Source organism: Lepus europaeus, chromosome 17, assembly GCF_033115175.1.
Source record: "Lepus europaeus isolate LE1 chromosome 17, mLepTim1.pri, whole genome shotgun sequence".
NCBI lineage: Eukaryota > Metazoa > Chordata > Mammalia > Lagomorpha > Leporidae > Lepus > Lepus europaeus.
In genome coordinates, this window is record NC_084843.1 from 59769609 (window position 1) to 59787575 (window position 17967).

Sequence of the window (17967 nt, forward strand, 5' to 3'; positions counted from 1 at the left end):
TCTGTGCTGGGACTTGACCGAAATGTGGACTATGTACCCTAAGGATTCAGCCGTGGGGCACCTGCCCATCTCAGCCAACCCCACTTTCCAGATGAAAGTGAGGTTGGCACAGAGAGGGCCCGGCTGAACCCCAGTACCCACAAAATCAGTGCTGGGCAGGTGGGGGCGACTTCGGCCGGTGCTTTTCTGTTGGACTCCACTGGGCAGCTGGGAGCTGGGCTTGCCTGGAATCTTGAGGGTGAGGAGGGTGGGAAGGAGGGGCTTAGGGCTGGGCTGTAGGCATTGGGGATGGTCTGATTGGCCTCTGTGTGTGTCCCCTCCGCTACCCGTGGGCCCCGGCGGCCCAGCATGGCGGCTTCTGGACCCTGGGCTCCCAGGATCCTGGTGCTACTTTGGTGTTCACCCTCAGGGAAACCTGCCGTCCTCCTGCAGGAGGGGGAGGAGTCAGCCCCTCGCTGCAGCCATGTGGCGGGTGGCCACCGAGGGTCAAACCTAAAAATAACAGAGTGCGTTAGTCAGGATTAGATTTGGCTGCAAGGAATAGGAAAAGCCAAACAACTGTGCTTCCCACGAGGTGGAAGTTTATTTCTCTGTCCTGCTGGAGCCCAGAGTGCTGCGGACCCAGCCAGGGTGGTGGCTCCGTCCCACGGCTTCCTCGGGGAGCTTGATCTCCACTGTTCCTGGGACGTGGCTTCACATGCTTGGGGCTCAGGATGGCTGCAAGACTTCCGCTATTGCATCTGTGTTCCGGGCAGCAGGGTGGAGGAAGGAAGGAAAGGGGTCCAGAAGTTGGCAGGTGATGCTGCCCCTCATGTCCCATCGTGGTCACGTGGCCCCAGATGCTACACGGGAGGTGAGGAGTCAGTTTTGGCCCTGGGTCGCTGTGTGCTGCCAAGCATCAGGTAACCTGGTGACCGCTGCTGGCAAAAGAGCAGTCTTTGCCATCCCCAGAGCCCCTGCTCTGCCTTCCACCTGTCCGGTGAGCTGTGCCGGACGCGTGTCCCGGCTCTTTGAGGCTGAGGCTTGTGCCATAGTTTCTCTAGACCGGTAGCTCCAACAGTCCAACCCCCCACCTGCCTCTGCTGCTGCCCACAGCCGGCCACTCTGCCAGGCTTTGTCCACTCCCTGCTCCCAGCCCACCTCCGCTCGTCATCCTGACATGTGACGCCTCCTTCCTGCCGGCCCCCAGCCCCTAAAGAGGCCCCTCAGCCTGCAAGCTGAATCAAGGCTACACCCGCTGGGCACATGGCAGCCTTCCCCAGCCGTCTCGTTGTCTGTTTTTCACTTTAAAGTCTTTTCTTCCAGTGTAGGGAAATAGAAGTGTTAGAAACCTACAGTTTAGCAGGGGTAGGGGCCGGGGGGCTCCTGCACTCCCAGCCCTGGGTGCTCTCATTCTCCGTGTTGAGTTGATCTCTTCTGGTGTTCAGAGGCCGGCCAGGGCAGGGGACTGTGCCTGCCCTGGGCCGCGTCCCCTGGGGCTGGTTGCTCTTTGCCTCGCTCAGCTGTCTCCTCTTCTGTGAAGTGGGGTCAGGGCCCCTGGCCGGCTCCCTCGAGGGTTATTGTCAGTAGCCAAGGCAGAAACGGCAGCAGGACTTAAGAACCCGGCTTGGCTGTGTGAACGGAGTTAGTGTCAGGGGAACAGGGACTGCAGTCGGCAGAGGGTACCGGGCAGGGGGCCGGCCGAGCTGTGCAGGTGGAGGAGCAGGGTGGGGGTTGGGGATGGGCACTAAGGAGCAAAGGGTAAGCCAGAGCGAGCGAGGGAGGGAAATCCTGCACTCTGTCCACCATGCCCAACCTAGCCAGTGCCTGTTTGCCTACCTGTCCCCAAGTCTTGTGTGTGCATCTGCTGTTGAGTGCCGGCCTTGTCCCAGCTCGTGAGGCTGGGTGGGGATGTGGCGTGGTGGAGAGACCCCGTCCTGCCCTCTCAGAGTTGATGTGTTCTTGGCAGTCACTGGCCACCTCCTCCGCTGAAGCAGGCACCTGCTGCAGAGCCGGGAAGGGCACGGGCCCTGCTGGGAGCAGCATGAGCTCAGCGAATGGAGTGTCCTAGTTTGCGGTGCTCAGAGGGGCTGTGGGAGTAGAGAGAGGAGGGGTTGGGGGTGCAGTCAGGGAAGGCTTCATGGGGGAACTGGGCTCCAACCTCCGAGGCTGGGTAGAATGTGGAGGGTCTGGGAGGAGGCCAGTGCAGGGGAGAAGCATGTGGCTAGAGCTTCTCTCACACTCTCTTGCGGAAGCTGAGGCCTGCTCCTCCCTGTGCTGTGGTCCTGAGAGTGGGAGGTGTCATTTGTTGGCTTCAGGAATGTTTACGGAGCCTCTGCTGTGTCCTGGGCACTGCTGTGCTGCTGGGGCCACGGTGCCAACTGGTCGGGCTCTGCGCCTGCTCTGATGGTGCACACGTAATCCTGCCAGCCAGGCGAGTTTTAGAAAATCTTCTATTTATTTGAAAGACATGGGCTGGCGCCGTGGCTTAACAGGCTAATCCTCTGCCTTGTGGCGCCAGCACACCGGGTTCTAGTCCCGGTTGGGGCGCTGGATTCTATCCTGGTTGCCCCTCTTCCAGGCCAGCTCTCTGCTATGGCCCAGGAGTGCAGTGGAGGATGGCCCAAGTCCTTGGGCCCTGCACCCACATGGGAGACCAGGAGAAGCACCTGGCTCCTGGCTTCGGATCAGCGAGACGCGCTGGCCGCAGCAGCCATTGGAGGGTGAACCAACGGCAAAAAGGAAGACCTTTCTCTCTCTCTCTCACTGTCCACTCTGCCTGTCAAAAAAAAAAAGAAAAAAAAAAAAAGAAAGACATGGGGAGGGAGGTATGAGAGAGAGATCGTCTGCTGGTTCACTCCCCAGGTGCCTGTAGCGTTCGGGACTCGGCCAGGCAGAAGCTGGGAGTCAGGAACTCAATCCAGGTCTCCCATGTGGGTTATAGGGACCCAAGTACTGGAGCCCTCACCTGTTGCCTCCCAGGGTGTGCATCAGCAGGAAGCTGGAATTGGAAGCAGAGCCAAGACTGAAACCCAGACGCTGCAGGATGGGGTACCAGTGTCCCAAGCGGCCTCTTAGCTGCCAGGCTGAACGCCTGCCCCCAACAAAGTGACTAAGAATAGGGGTTGGCCACATGGAGAGGAACCATGGGGGTCTTGTGACCACACCACTGCCAGTAAGAGGAGGGGATGTTCTGGCCTGGCCTGAGGAGGAGGGGCCTGGTGTGTGGGGAGGGTTGGGGGACGTGAGCAGGGATGGAGCACCACACCAGCGTGGGGTCTGCCTGTTGTTTTGCCTGTGAAAGGCACCCACAGGGCCAGCCTCATGGCATAGTGGGTAAAGCTGCCACCTGCAATGCTGGCATCTCATGTGGGCTCCGGTTCGAGTCCTGGCTGCTCCACTTCCTATCCAGCTCCCTGCTAGTGGTCTGGGAAGAGCAGCAGCAGATGGACCAAGTGCTTGGTTCCTCACACCCACTTGGGAGACCTGGAAGAAGCTCCTGACTTCAGCTTGGCCCAGCCTAGCCACCTGGGGAGTAAACCAGTGGATGGAAGATGGATCTCTCTCTCTCTCTGTAACTCTGACTTTCAAATAAATAAATAAAAAAAATTTTTAAAAGAGTTACACAGAGAGAGAAGGAGAGGCAGAGGGAGAGAGGTCTTCCATCCACTGGTTCACTCCCCAGATGGCCTCAACGGCTGGAGCTGCACCAATCCGAAGCCAGGATCCAGGAGCTTCTTCCAGGTCTCCCACGCGGGTACAGGGGCTCAAGGACTTGGGCCATCTCCTACTGCTTTCCCAGGCCATAGCAGAGAGCTGGACAGGAAGTGGAGCAGCCGGGACTTGAACCGGTGCCCATATGGCGGCACCCATATGGGATGCTGGTGCTGCAGGTGGCGACTTTACCTGCTACGCCACAGCGCCGGCCCCTGTAAATCTGATTTTCAAATAAATAAGATAAATCTTTACACAAAAAAGGAAGAAAGGCACAGGCAGGATCTGGTTTGGGCATCTGGAAGACCCCAGGCTGCACACGGGGAAGGAGCCAGACTGCCTGTGGGCCTGTGCATTTGCCGGCCATGCTGGGGCAGAGGGCGTGGTGACAGCTGGACTGTCTCGGGGTGCACACTTGCCCTTGGAGGGCTGAGGACTTGCCCACGGCCCCGAGCAGGGCTGGTGTCTCCCGGAGCCTCCCTCAGTGCGTACTGCACTGAGTGTGACAGGATAGTGATGATGGGCGGCCGTGGGGGCCCAGGCTGGGGAGGGGAACCGGGACTCCCCCAGGCTGGCGGTGGACTGGGCCCTGGGGCTTGGGGCTGTGGCACCTGCAGTTACCAGGAGACGTACAGGGCGGCCCGGGTGTGGCAGGGGCAGGGCAGAACAACAGTGAGGGCAGCTGAGGGTTGGAGCCGTTGCTGTGTGGGAGTGTTGGGCTGCCGGGAAGTCATGTCACTTACTTCATCCTCGGGCAGGCCGACAGGGGAGCTACTGTTAGGGTCCCCAGTTTACAGCGGCTTGGAAAGGTGAAGCCGAGAGCCCAAGGTCACACGGCTAATGAGGGGAGGGAGTGGGCTCAGCCGGCTTCCAGCCCAGTGACCTGCTTCACACAGAGCTGGGACCGCTGTGTCCCCCAGGCCTGCCAGTCCTTGCTCTTCCGTCTCTTACTGGGAATGGTAGCGTTGACTTCTGGGGCTCCTTCCTGCCAAGTCCTCGCTGCAGTGGGCATTGGGCTCCATGCTGAGGACCCCGACTGCCAGAGGGGTGTCCCAGAGGACCACAGAGGACTCGGGTCTCAGAGCAGCTCTGTCCCCTAGTAACTGGGAGAGAGCTTGCCGCACCTTGGTGAATAGTCATGTGACAAAGCAAAAAGCAAAGGGTCAATCTTAGTAACATATTATTTAGCCCCACATAAATCAAAAGACTGTCTGTTTGGGGCTGATGCGTGGCACAGTGGGTTAAGCTGCTGCTTGTGCTGCCGGCATCCCATGTCAGACTGCTAGTTGAGTCCTGGCTGATCCACTTCTGATCTGGCTCCCTGCTAATGCACCTGGGAAAGGAGCAGCAGGTGACCCAAGTGCTTGGGTTCCTGCTAAGGATGGAGGTCTTGGCTCCTGGCTTTTTCCCTGGGCCAGGCCTGGCCATTTGAGGCCATGTGGGGAGTGAACCAGTGGATGGAAGCTCTCTGTCTCCCCATCTGTCTCTGTCGCTCTGCCTTTCAAATGGATAAATACATTCAAAAAGAGAGACTGTGATTTTGATGGGTGGTTGGCGGGTGGTTGATGTGAGTGGCTGATGAGCTGTTCCAGGTCCTTTGCTGGTGGCGAGTCTGTAGAGCTCGTCCCAGTGCCCAGTAGCCATGTTGGCTGGGGGTCAGCGTGGTGCAGAGCCAACTCTGAAGCGTAGGGGATCGGCGCACGCTGTGCCTGGCAGTGGCCAGCCTTTAGTGGGCACTTGCTGGCCAGGCCCTGTTCCGAGGCTGTCCTACATTTTCTGTTATTTCATCTCCACCGAAACCTGTTCTCTTTGCCACTCTTGTCCCCCTGTCACAGAGAGGCCCAGAGAGGGGCCTCAGTGGAGGGGGCACCCCAGGGGAGCTGGGAGCTGGGACAAGGTGACTTCGGGAGTGACATGCGAGGGCAGAGGATGGGGGAGTGCACCTTGCCTGTTACATGGCAGGTGCCGTGCTGTAACGGCAGTCCGTGTCCTGTGTGTGGGCTGACCCACGTTGGCTAGTGTGGGCCTATGAGCCCCCGTGCAGTGTGCCCCCGGCCTGCTTACTGCCCTAGAATGTGGGGTTCTGCTGGGGGGGCCTTGGGCCCTGGCTGGCTTCTCCTGGTGTGTCTCACAGGTCTGCCCCCTTGTCCGGCTCTGCCGCATTTGGTTCATGTGTTCACCGCCTGATGGGCGTGTGAGTGGATTTCAATGGGCTCCGTTTTCAAAGGGTCCTGCCCGGCCCTGCCTCTGCCCTGCAGCTGTGCACATCTGTATGGGCTCCTGCCGCCTCTGCAGGCACCAGCTGGGGCCTGTCATCGCCTGTGAGAGGGAGAGGGGAGGGAGGGGCACAGTGGCTGGAGCCAGAGCTGAGGGCCAGGCAAGGGGGCAGAGAAGGCGGAGGTGTCGGGCCACTGCAGCCCTGTGGGAACCGAGGGCCCTGGGCCTGGCCTTGGCCCTGCAGCTGCCCCCAGCTGTTGCCTCCTGCAGGCCTCTCCCATGTCTGGCCACTGCTGTCTCCCTGTGCCCCTTTCTCTCAGGCTGTTCCCACTGGTCTGCTCGGCCCAGGCTGCCAGGAGAGCTCTGGGCAGCTGAGGCGAGTGGGGTCTGGGACCTGTCGGGCCCCATGAAATGCGAGGAGGCAGCAGCTGTGCCGTGGGCAACCAGAGGGCCACCTGCCCAGCTGTTCTTGTTCTGCTTTGCCTAGCCTTCGACTTCATCACTCTGCGACCTGCGCGAATGCGCCCCGAGTGTGGAGCAGCGCCCTGTGGGGGTCCCAGGCTGCATCCCCTGAGCTGCTGTGGGCTGGGGCAGGTTCTTGCTTTGCACCCCACCCATCTCCCTTATCCTCTGTGTCTTTCCACATAAGTCAGTGTATTTGTTTATTTTTATTTTTTTTTTGACAGGCAGAGTGGATAGTGAGAGAGAGAGACAGAGAGAAAGGTCTTCCTTTTTGCCGTTGGTTCACTCTCCAATGGCCGCTGCGGTCGGCACATCTGACTGATCCGAAGCCAGGAGCCAGGTGCTTCTGGTCTCCCACGCGGGTGCAGGGCCCAAGGACTTGGGCCATCCTCCACTGCACTCCCGGGCCACAGCAGAGAGCTGGCCTGGAAAGGGGGCAACCGGGATAGAATCCGGTGCCCCAACCGGGACTAGAACCCGGTGTGCCGGCGCCGCAAGGCGGAGGATTAGCCTGTTAAGCCACGGCGCCGGCCAAGTCAGTGTATTTGTAACAGCTGCTAAGCATTTCACCTGACGGATATCCTAAAGCTTAGCCGGTAAATCCCCTGCTGCCTGGGGCTTGCTTCCAGTGTTTTGTTTTTATAAACAATACCCCACCATTGTGGCCCATTGATTTTTAAAAATCGGGTTTTTTTTTTTATCTTATTTTTGAAGATTTATTTATCTGAAAGGTAAATTGTCCTCCCCCCCATCTCAATCTCCCCAAATGACCACAATGGCCAGAACTGGGCAGTGTTGGAGCCTGGAACGCCACCCAGGTCTCCCACATCCAAGCACTCGGGCCATCTTGGGCTGCTTTCCCAGGTGTATTAGTAGGGAGCCAGATCTGAAGTGGAGTACTGGGGCCAGCACTGTGGCGCAGCGGGTTAAAGCCCTGGCCTGAGGCACTGGCATCCCATATGGGTACCGGTTCTAGTCCCGGCTGCTCCTCTTCCCATCCAGCTCTCTGCTATGGCCTGGGAAAGCGGTGGAAGATGGCTCAAGTCTTGGGCCCCTGCTCCCATGTGGGAGACCTGGAAGAAGCTCCTAGCTTTGGATCGGCTCAGCTCCAGCCATTGCAGCCATCTGGGGAGTGAACCAGTAGATGGAAGACTTCTCTCTCTGTCTCTATCTCTCTCTGTAACTCTGACTTTCAAATAAATAAAATAAATCTTTTTAAAAAATGTGGAGTCGTCAGAACAGGAATTGGTGCTCTGATACGGGATGCCCACATTGCAAACAACAACTTAACCCTCTGTGCTCCACTGCTGGCCCCTATTTTGTTTTTTTAGGATGTTTGTTCCTTTTCATCTACATGAAAGGCAGAGTAACAGACAAGGAGAGCGAGAGATCTTCCCTCTACTGGTTTGCCCCCCAGATGACCACAATAGCCGTAGCTGGGCCAGGAATCCCATCTGGGTCTCCCTGAACATGTCAGAGACCCAAGTCCTTGAGCCATCTTCTGCTGCCTCCCAGGGTGTGCATTAGTGGAGAGTCAATAGCAGGGGCTTGAACCAGTGCTCTCATATAGGATGCGTGTCCCAAGCAGCAGCTTAGCCTGCTGCAAAACTGTGCTGGCTCCGTGGGCCCCCTTAGGAGGTGCCCTTTAGTGCCCCCATGCAGATAGCCCTGCAGAAGGGTCGCCGGGCCCCTGGCTGCCCTGAGTTCTGCCAGGGGCCAGGATTCATGCTGATACTGTTTCAAAAGTGCTTTGACATTGAGTTCGGGCCGGTGTTCTCTCTGGAACCTTGATGTGCTGACAGCACCCTGTCTGGACCTGTCTGCCCTCATCCTATGAGATTTGTGGCTGGACTGCTCTCCTGCAGCCTGTTCAAACCCAGAGGAGACTTCTCTCTTTGCATCTGTGTGCCCCTGGTTCTCCTCTCTGCAACAGTGACATCCCCCACTCCTCCCAGCACGGGAGGCCTGGTCTCTGTCTATACTGCCCCTCCCCCAACAGATCAATAGACTCCTAGACAAGGGCTGGATGGTTAACCCCTTCCTAGCTGTCTTATTTTCAGCAGAGGAATATAAACTTAGGATCAGGAGCAGTGTCTTTTTTTATATTTTATCTGTTTCTTCATCTGTTTGGAAGGCAGAACAACAGAGAGAACAAGCAAGCTGGGTTGGGGTAAGGAGAGAGAATGAGAGAAATCTTTCATCTGCTGGTTCACTCCCCAGCCGTTCCTGAGAGTCAGGGCTGGCCAGGCTGAAGCCAGGAGCCAGGTCCCCCATCTCGGTCTGCACATGGGTAGCAGGGGTTCAAGCACTTGAGTCTGCTTCCACTGCCTCCCAGGATGCACCAGCAGGAAGCTGGATCAGAAGCTGGAACTTGAATAGGCACTCTGATATGGAGTGTGGGCATCCCAAGTGGCAGCTTAACCCTCGGCACCACAATACCGGAGGCTGTGTGTGTCTGTGTCTCTCTAGATCTGGGAGTCTCACAAGGCATCAGCAAAGATCCAGGCACATCGTAGGATTTTTCTGTTTTCTTTCTTTTTTTAAAAAAATATTAGGACTGGCACTGTGGCATAGTAGGCTAAGCCTCCACCTGCGGTGCTGGTATCCCACATGGTTGCTGGTTTGAGTCCCAGCTGCTCCATTTCCGATCCAGCTCTCTGTTTATGGCCTGGAAAAGCAGTAGAGGATGGCCCAAGTGGTTGGACCTCTGCACCCAATGGGAGACTCAGAGAAGCTCCTGGCTCCATGCTTTGGATTGGCCCAACTCCAGCCATTGTGGCCATTTGGGGAATGAACCAGTGGATGGAAGACCTCTCTCCATTTCTCCCTCTCCCTGTCTTTAACTCTGCTTCTCAAAAAACTAAATCTTTTAAAAAAACATTTATTTGAAAGAGAGAGTATATGCATAATAGGTAGCTATCCATCTCCCATAGGTTGTTTCACTCCCCAGATGCCCACAACAGAGATGACCAGGCAGGTGCTGGGAGTTCTCCCAGGTCTCACATGGGTGGCAGGGACTTGAGCTGTCACCTGCTGCCTCCCAAGTTGCACATTAGCAGGAAGCTGGAAATTGGGAGTAGAGCTGGGACTTGAACCCAGGCACTCTAATATGGGAGGCAGGCTGGTGCCCCAAGTGGTGTCTTAGCCATATAGGCCACACCCCACCCCAGGGCCTGTGTGCTTCTGAGCCCCCGGGGGGAGTGGACAAGCCTGCCTGCCTGCCTGCTCCAGCTGCAGTGGGCGCCCCCTCTGCTGCGTGGTGGGGCTGAGGGATCCCGTCCTGCCCTGGCTTCTTCATTGCATGCCCTCTCCCCCCGCAGGTCTCGGGTCCTGAGGCTGCCGGTGGACTATGGGGACAACGGCCAGCACAGCCCAGCAGACGGTGTCGGCGGCCGCTCCCTTCCAGGGCCTCCAGGGCAGTGGCACGATGGATGGCCGGCATTCCCTCAGCGTCCACTCCTTCCAGACAAGCGTGCACAACAGCAAGGCCAAGTCCATCATCCCCAACAAGGTGGCTCCCGTCGTGATCACGTGAGTGGCAGGGGAGCAAGACTGTGCTCCTGGAAGACACGGCCCGGGAGGACCTGCTGGGGGCTGTGGTGGCCTGGGGCACTCAGCCTGTAAGACCTGCCTTCGGTTTTGTAGATGGAGGCACTGATACCCAGGGAGTCCCACAGCACGTGGACAGCGGAGCTGGGGCCCTGTCATGGGTCCCTGAACCCGCATTCCTTACCATGTCTGTGGTGCCAGGGAGTGTAGAGGAGGGGGTAGAGGGAAACCTGTTTGAAAATCATTTTTTTAAAAATTTTATTTACGAGGCCAGCACTGTGGCACAGCGGGTTAAGGCCCTGGCTTGCAGCGCCAGCATTCCCTATGGGTACTGGTTTGAGTCTTGGCTACTCCACTTCTGATCTGGCTCCCTGCTAATATGCCTGGGAAAGCAGAAGAGGATGGCCCATGTCCTTGGGCCCCTGCACCCACATGGGAGACCTAGAAGAAGCTCCTGGCTCCTGGCTTTGGATCAGCGCAGCTCCAGCAGTTGTAGCCATTTGGGGAGTGAACCAATAGATGGAAGTCTTCTCTTTCTCTACCTGTCTCTACCTCTCTCTAACTTTGCCTTTTGAATAAATAAAATAAATCTTAAAAAAAGATATTTATTTATTTATTTATTTGAGAGGCAGAGTTACAGAGAGAGAGGGAAAGACAGAGAGAAAGATCTTCCATCCACTGGTTCACTCCCCAAATGACCACATAGGCTGGAGGTAAGCCAATCCCAAGCTAGGAGCCAGGATCTTCATCATGGTCTCTCATGCAAGTTTAAGGGCCCAAGCACTTGGGCCATCTTCCGTTGCCTTCCCAGGCCATGAGCAGTGAGCTGGATCAGATGAGGAGCAACTGGGACTCAAATTGGCGCCCATATGGGATGCCAGCACCATAGGAGTGGAGGCTTAGCCTACTAGCCACAGCGCCAGTGCCCTGAAAGTCATGTTTGGCTGAACATTTTCAAAGGAAACGTATGTGCTTAGATGCACGGACTTCAGATATTTTCCCAACATTGATATGCCAATACTGAGGCTAACACCGGGCTGTTTAAGGGCCACAGGTTGGAGCTGCTGTTGGTGCTCCTGGTTAGGGTCTGCGGGAACCTTGTCCGGGGAGGCTGGCAGCGTGCTGTGAGAGGGACAGGGACTCATGGCCTGTGTCCAGAGGAGGGGCATGCTGTAGGGCTGTCTGTCCTGTGGGGCCCTGGACGAAGGAATGCAGGGACAGGAGGCTGGAAGGGCATTGGCGGCGTCTCCTAGGGAGTTGGGCAGCCTTGTGCCTCCCCTGGCACCTGCCCCCGGGGCTCCCCTGCCTTCCAGGATGCAGGAGGGAGGAGGTCGGTGAGCTCAGGATGAAGTAGGTTCCCCCACACAGAGGTTTGTTGGCACAGGTGGGGCCTGTGTGTAAGGAGAGCTGTGGGGCCTGACGGGAAGAGGGCACCTGCTACAAGGCTGTGCTCACAGTTGGGGAGGAGAGTGATGCCGTCAGAGACTCGAGGTGTCGTTTCTGTGCGGACAGGCCACTAAGGGAGGTTTGAGCCTTGAGGGCAGCGTTGGAAATATGTGTGCCGGGCCTGGCTCTGGCTCTCTGTTGCTCTGTGACCTTGCGCAGGTCCCTTTTCCGCTCGGGGTCTCGGTTTCCTTATCAGCATAAGCAGAGCGGATGTTCAAAATATTTAACCCCGGGCAGGCATCGTGGCTCAGAGAGTTAAGTCACTGCTTGGGACACCCACATCCCATATCCCGTATCAGTGTTCCAACTCAGGTTCGATAGCCATGTGGGAGAACTGGGTGGAGTTTCAGGCTCCCTGCTCCGTCCTGGCCCACCCCTGGCTGTTGCAGGCATTTGGGGAGTGAGCCAGTAGATGGAAGATCTCTTTCTGTCGTTCTGCCTTTCAAGTAGATGAAAACAAATAGGTGTTTGACCGTGTGTGTCTCGGAACAGTCACTGGCTGGCCATGAAGTCTGGCACGAGACACCGTGCTCGGGCTTGGAGCCAGCCGTGAGCACTGTGCTGTTTCCGTTGTGGAACCTTCAAGGTAGAAGAGACCTCAGGCATCGTTTGATAGAGAGGCTGGCAGACTGCTTCCTGCGGCCGAATCTGGCCCATCCCCATTCTTGTAACTGAGGACAGACTGCCTACGGGGGCTTGGTGCTCTCGGGGGCACACTTAGCATCTGGTCCCCGGCGGGGGGAGGGTTGCCCTTCCCAAAACTCTGTTCTGACTGCAGGATCAGGTCCAGCTCGTGGGCTTTGGGAAGCCAAAGCCATGTCCTGTTCCTGATTAGAGTCAGCACTGTGGCTTTGTGTCTGGAGGGTGTGGGAAGTCCTACGTGAGTGTAGACTTTTGCCTGTGTAGACTTTTTCCTGGTTTAACATCTACAGAAATCTTGCTTTACATCTGTGGGTTTTATTGGAAAACCTTGGTTGGAGGTAGAACTACTACTTTTTTTTTTTTTTTAAAGATTTATTTATTTGAAAGGCAGAGTGACAGAAGGAGAGAGAGAAAGACAGAGAGAGAGAGACAGAGAGAGAAAGAGAGAGAGATCGATCTTCCATCTACTTGTTCATTCTACAAATGGCTGCAATGGCACTGGCTGAGCCAGGACAAAGCCAGGAGCCTAGAACTCCATCCAGGTCTCCCCCATGGGTGACAGGACCCAAGTACTTGGGCCATCTTCTACTGCTTTCCCAGGTGCATTAACAGGGAGCTGAATTAGAAGAGGAGCAGCTGGGACTTGAACCAATACTTTGAATATGGGATGCTGGTGTCACAGGCAGTGGCTTAGCCAGCTGCACCACAACGCTAGCCCTTAGAGCTCCTGCTATTACTGATTCCGTTAGGAGATGCTCACTGTGCCCCTATCCCCGGGCTGGACACGCACAGTCATTACTAGTTTGAATTCTCACAGAAGTCCCAAGGTGAAGGAGTTCCTGGAAACCAAGCGACTTATCCAGAGCTGTAGAGTTTCTGTAGGGTTGGGATGCTGGCTCTGGACCTCCATGGCATGTGGTGGGATTGGCAGTGTGGGCGCTGCCCCAGGCACAGTCTGATGGTGGACCACCCAGTGATGGTGTTGGAGTCATGGTGCAGGGTAGGTCGTTGCAACAAACAGCCCCTAAATCCAGGCAGATGGTCATCTCAGCCGACAGCCCGGGAGCTGGTCCAGGCTGGTGTGGCTGCCCCAGGACCAGCCAGCCTCCTGCTCTCTTATGGCCCCAGTGTCATCAGGAAGTGACTTTTCTATTTCTGCCGTCACTGCAGGATTTTAGCTGGAGAGAAGGAGCAAGAACAAAGTAGAAAGCCTCTTCCTTGTAGGAATGCCCCAGAATTTGCACACCTCACTTTTCTTCACATCTTATTGACCAGAACTTAATCACATGACCACGGCTAGCTGCAAGGGAGGCTGGGAAATGTAGTCAGCCGTGGATGGCTCAGTCACAACTCCAGGATTCCGATGCTGAAGAAGGGGAGAGTAGATATGGGGGGACAGGGATGGGTCTCTGCCCCACATGGGTTCTGGGGAGGGGGAGGTTCCCTGATGCGGTTTCTGCTCCGCCCCTGGCAGGTACAACTGCAAGGAGGAGTTCCAGATCCACGATGACCTGCTCAAGGCTCACTACACCCTGGGCCGGCTCTCGGATGTCACCCCCGAGCACTACCTGGTGCAGGTGAGGTCAAGCCCTGCCCTCCCAGCCTCCCCCTGCCTCCCCCTGCCTCTGGCTCCCCCACCTGCCAAGCAGCTCACCCCCTGTGGGAGGCGGGGCAGTGTCAGTTCCCCGCATCCCCAGTTCCCTCCCTGTCTCTCCTGCCCCATCCATCCCCTGTCTGGCTCCAGCCTGACCCCAGCCTGCCTGCACCTTCTCCTTAGGGCACCAGGGAGAGCAGAGATGGAGCCTTGTGGTGTGCTTCCCCCTGGCTGCAAGTCTCCATCTTTTTCTCTCATAGTTTCTGAACTCTGCTCTAGCTAACTTTTTTTTTAAAAAAGATTTATTTATTTATTTGAAAGGCAGAGAGAGAGAGGCGAGAGATAGAGAGAGGAGAGAGAGAGAGAGAGGAGAGAGAGAGAGATATCTTCCCTCTGCTGGCTCATTCCCCAAATGGCTGCAATGGTTGGTGGTGGGCCAGGCCGAAGGCAGGAGCCAGGCACTCCATCTGGGTGTCCCATGTGGTTGACAGGGACCCAAGTCCTTGGCCCAACTTGTACTCCTTCCCATCTGCATTAGCAGGGAGCTGGCTCAGAAGCTGAGCAGATGGGACTGGCGCTCACAGGGGATGCCAGTGCTGCAGGCTACTGCTATGCCACCTGTGCCACAATGCTGGCCCTTGGGCTGATATTTCAGAATGAAAATTTTTTTATCTATTTAAAATGTAGAATGGGAGAGGGCCAGGGGAGGAGGAGGAGGAGGAGGAGGAGGAGGAGGAGGAGGAGGAGAAGAGAGGGGAGGAATCAATCTTCCATCTGCTAATTCACTCCCCAAATGGCTGCAGTAGCTGGGAAGGTGCCAGGATGAAGCCAGGAGCCAGGAGCTCCATGCAGGTCTCCCGCATGAGGCTCAAGCACTTGAGCCACTGGGGAGTCTGCTCCCGGGTGCACCAGCAGGAAGCTGGATCTGGTGGAGTAGTCGGGGTGTGAACGACACTTTCATATGGGGTGCCGGCATCCCAGGCAGTGGCTTAGCCTGCTGTACCACAGTGCTCACCCCAGGGCTGTTTCTTCAAAATTAAATTTTATGTATTCGTTTGAGAGAGAGAGAGAGAGAGCAAGGCAAAGAGTTAGGTTGAGAGAGGGAGATCAATCAGTGGGTCACTGGCCAGGCCTGGGTCAGTGCTGGGGCGGGGAGCCAGGAGCTCAGTCCAGGTCTCCCACAAGGGTGACAGGTCTCCAAGTATGTTGCATCATCACTGTTGCCTGCCAGGATGCACGCTGGCAGGAAGCTGGAATGGGAGCCGGACCTGGCATTGAACCCAAGTACTGCAATATCAGCAGATTAAACTGGTAGACCAGATGCCCACTCCCCCTTCCTTGTTCCCCGGGATGGTCCCAGGGCTTAGAACCATGTTGGGAAGCAGTGCAGGTGCTGAGCAGACAGGGAGTGGATAACCGTGAGGATTAAGCTGTGCCCGTTGGAGAGGAGCTGGGGATCCCAGCTCACCTGGGCACACCGGTCCCACTCCCTCCCCTTCTTTGTTGGGTGGTGCTGGTGGGCTCCTGCTGGAGGCAGGGGGATGGATGAGGTGACTCAGGGGTCCTTTCCACCCAGGAATGGACTCTTCTGGTCCCTTCTGCTCTTGTGTGATCAGCCAGATGGCATCTTCGTCCTCTCTCTGAGGTCTTTGTGTGAGGTCATTACCCGAGCCTGGCTCTCTGAGAACCGGCAGAGCCCAGGAAGAGGCTGGCACTGTTGTCCTCCGGGTGATTCTGGTGTCCCAGCAGTGACTTCCTCCTCAGGGCCCACCCCAGAGCCAGGCTTGGCTTCCTGCCCTGGAGTGCCTCTCTGGCTCGCTCTTCAACCCTGGCTCCGAAGCCGCCTCCTGTGTGGAGCCTCCTCTGATCACCCCCGGGGAGGAGCCGTCCTTCCTGTCCCCACACTCTGACACGCTGCCCAGATCCCAGATGACCCTGCCTGCTGTCTGTTTTCCCATGCCCCCGCAGGCTGTTTGAAGGCAGGATCCCGTCCCTCTCTCCCCTCTCTTCCCACTCCTTGTCCCCTGGAGCCCAGGACAGAGCCCCACCTGCAGTATCTGAGCGATGCCCTGTGGCTGTCCCCCTGCCAGGGCCGCTACTTCCTGGTGCGGGACGTCACTGAGCAGATGGACGTGCTGGGCACCTCGGGGAGCTGCGGGGCCCCCAACTTTCGACAGGCGCGGGGCGGACTCCCCGTGTTCGGCATGGGACAGCCCAGCCTCTTGGGGTTCAGGCGGGTGCTCCGGAAACTTCAGGAGGAGGGGCACAAGGTAAGCACTAGGCTAGCCCCGAGTGCTCTGCTTCCCAGGCTAGCCCCCCAAGTCTGGGAAAGGGGCTCCCAGTATAGGCCTACTGCATGCTGGGGGGAGCACGTGGTGCCCTGGACCGGGCCCTGCCAGGGTTTAACTGCCAGGGTGGTCATCGTGGCCAGATGATTGGGAAATTGTGGCGACTGCATTGTCAGTTGCTGCCGCCCGGGGGAGTCAAGAGGAGGTGGCATTGGGACCGAGTTCTGTCTCTGGGGTAGGGACAGGATCGGGTGCTGGGTCCTCGGGGAGGGAGGAGGTGCCTGGACAAAGGCCCAGGGTCGGGCAGGGGTGTGGCTTCCTTCGCTGGGCAGTCGACAGCCTCCTGTGGCCCCGGGCTCCCACAGGAGTGCATCTTCTTCTGCGTGCGGGAGGAGCCAGTGCTGTTCCTGCGGGCCGAGGACGACTTCGTGCCCTACACGCCGCGGGACAAGCAGAGCCTGCGCCAGAACCTCCAGGGCCTCGGCCCCGGGGTCTCCGCAGAGAGCTTGGAGCTGGCCATCCGCAAAGAGGTGAGGGCTCGCCGGGCTGATGGAGCCCTGCTCTGGCAGCTGAGCCAAAAGCCCAGCCCACACCCCGCTTTGTACACCGCTCCCAGGGGCCCGTCCACGAGCCCCTGCCCTGCGTGGGCGGGCGGCTAGAGGAGGGACCCCGGGTCCCAGCCCTCTGCCATGGCCTGGCCCACCCTGCTTCTCTCCCCACGCTCAGCATTCTTAGAACGTGGCAGGCTCTCAGGCAGAAGCTAAGACCTCCACATTCCACATTGGAGTGCCTGGGTTCGAGTCCAGCCTCCGCTCCCGATCGCAGCTTCCTGTTAATGCACCCCCTCTCCCCAGATGCCTCAATTAATTGAGCTACCCATGGGGGAGACCCAGATTACGATCCAGAGTCCTGGCTTCAGCTGGCCCAGGTGTGAATCCTGCAGGCACTTGGAAAGAGCCCCTGTGCATGTCTGTCTATATTTCTGGATCTATCTGTCCTCCTCTCAAAGAAATAAATGAAAATTCAAAACTGTGTATGTGGGGGTCTGAGGGAGTGGAAAGGGCACTAGACCAGGAGGCCCACCCTTGGGGTTGAGCCCTAACTGGGCTGGGGGCCCCGCGGGTCCCTCTCATCAGTCTCTAAGATTTCCCTATCCCACTGCCCCTCTCCAGCAACACGGAGGCTGGTGGAGGCCGTGGGTGGCCCGCAGAGCTGTGCAGAGAGAGGTGGGGGTCCTGGTGCCCTGGAGGCTGTCTGGGCCCCGCCCTTTCTGGGCCTCCTGTGCTGTGGCTCCGCCCTACCCAGCTCCAGGCCACCTGAGCCTGCCCCGTCCTGTCCATTAGAGGGCATCCTTGCGGCCCCCTCACTGCACACAGCCCCCTGCCCGGCCCTCTCCTGAAGCTTCAGGACCCCAGGCAGGACATAGAGTGCTGCTGGCCACGTGGTGCCTCCGGCCTGCGGACAGGAGACAAGTCCGTCCATGGCCTCCGTGTGGCCTGGTCACTTCAGAGCTCAGCCGGATGGTCAGGTCGTGGCCCTGTGTCCCCTGCACCTCCTGCCAGATCCACGACTTCGCCCAGCTGAGCGAGAACACGTACCACGTGTACCACAACACTGAGGACCTGCGGGGCGAGCCCCACACGGTGGCCATCAGGGCGGAGGACGACATGCACGTGACGGAGGAGGTGTACAAGCGGCCCCTCTTCCTGCAGCCGGGCTACAGGTGCCGCATGGCCTCCCTGCCCCGCACACCTGCTCCCCCACCCCTTCGCAGCCGGGGCCTGCCTGATGGGCTGCTCCCTCACCTGGCAGGTACCACCGCCTGCCCCTGCCGGAGCACGGGGCCCCTCTGGAAGCCCAGTTGGATGCCTTCGTCAGTGTCCTCCGGGTAAGTGGTTCTGGCTGCTGTGTCCTGGTAGGGAGCGTGTTTGTACGAGTCCGTGTCTTTGTGTTGGATACGTGTCTCTCTGTCTTTGTGTGCATGGACGAGGGTATGTCCAAAACGTCATGGAAAATGGAACTAAAAGATAAGTTCAGGGGAGAGTGTTTAGCTCTGCCTGGGTTCTTTCTCTCTAT

At 57.8% G+C, this 17967-nt stretch overlaps 1 protein-coding gene across 1 annotated transcript in view; it reads left to right on the forward strand.

Moving 5' to 3' along the window:
• The window catches only part of PALD1 (phosphatase domain containing paladin 1), a 56865-nt gene that overhangs the window by 19176 nt on the left and 19722 nt on the right, over nt 1-17967 (forward strand). The window contains exons 2-7 of the mRNA XM_062214869.1: nt 9693-9903; nt 13484-13586; nt 15694-15873; nt 16257-16421; nt 17454-17614; nt 17704-17779. Of these exons, the coding sequence (XP_062070853.1) occupies nt 9722-9903; nt 13484-13586; nt 15694-15873; nt 16257-16421; nt 17454-17614; nt 17704-17779 (867 nt within the window). The 5' untranslated portion in view covers nt 9693-9721. The remainder of the gene's footprint in view (nt 1-9692; nt 9904-13483; nt 13587-15693; nt 15874-16256; nt 16422-17453; nt 17615-17703; nt 17780-17967) is intronic.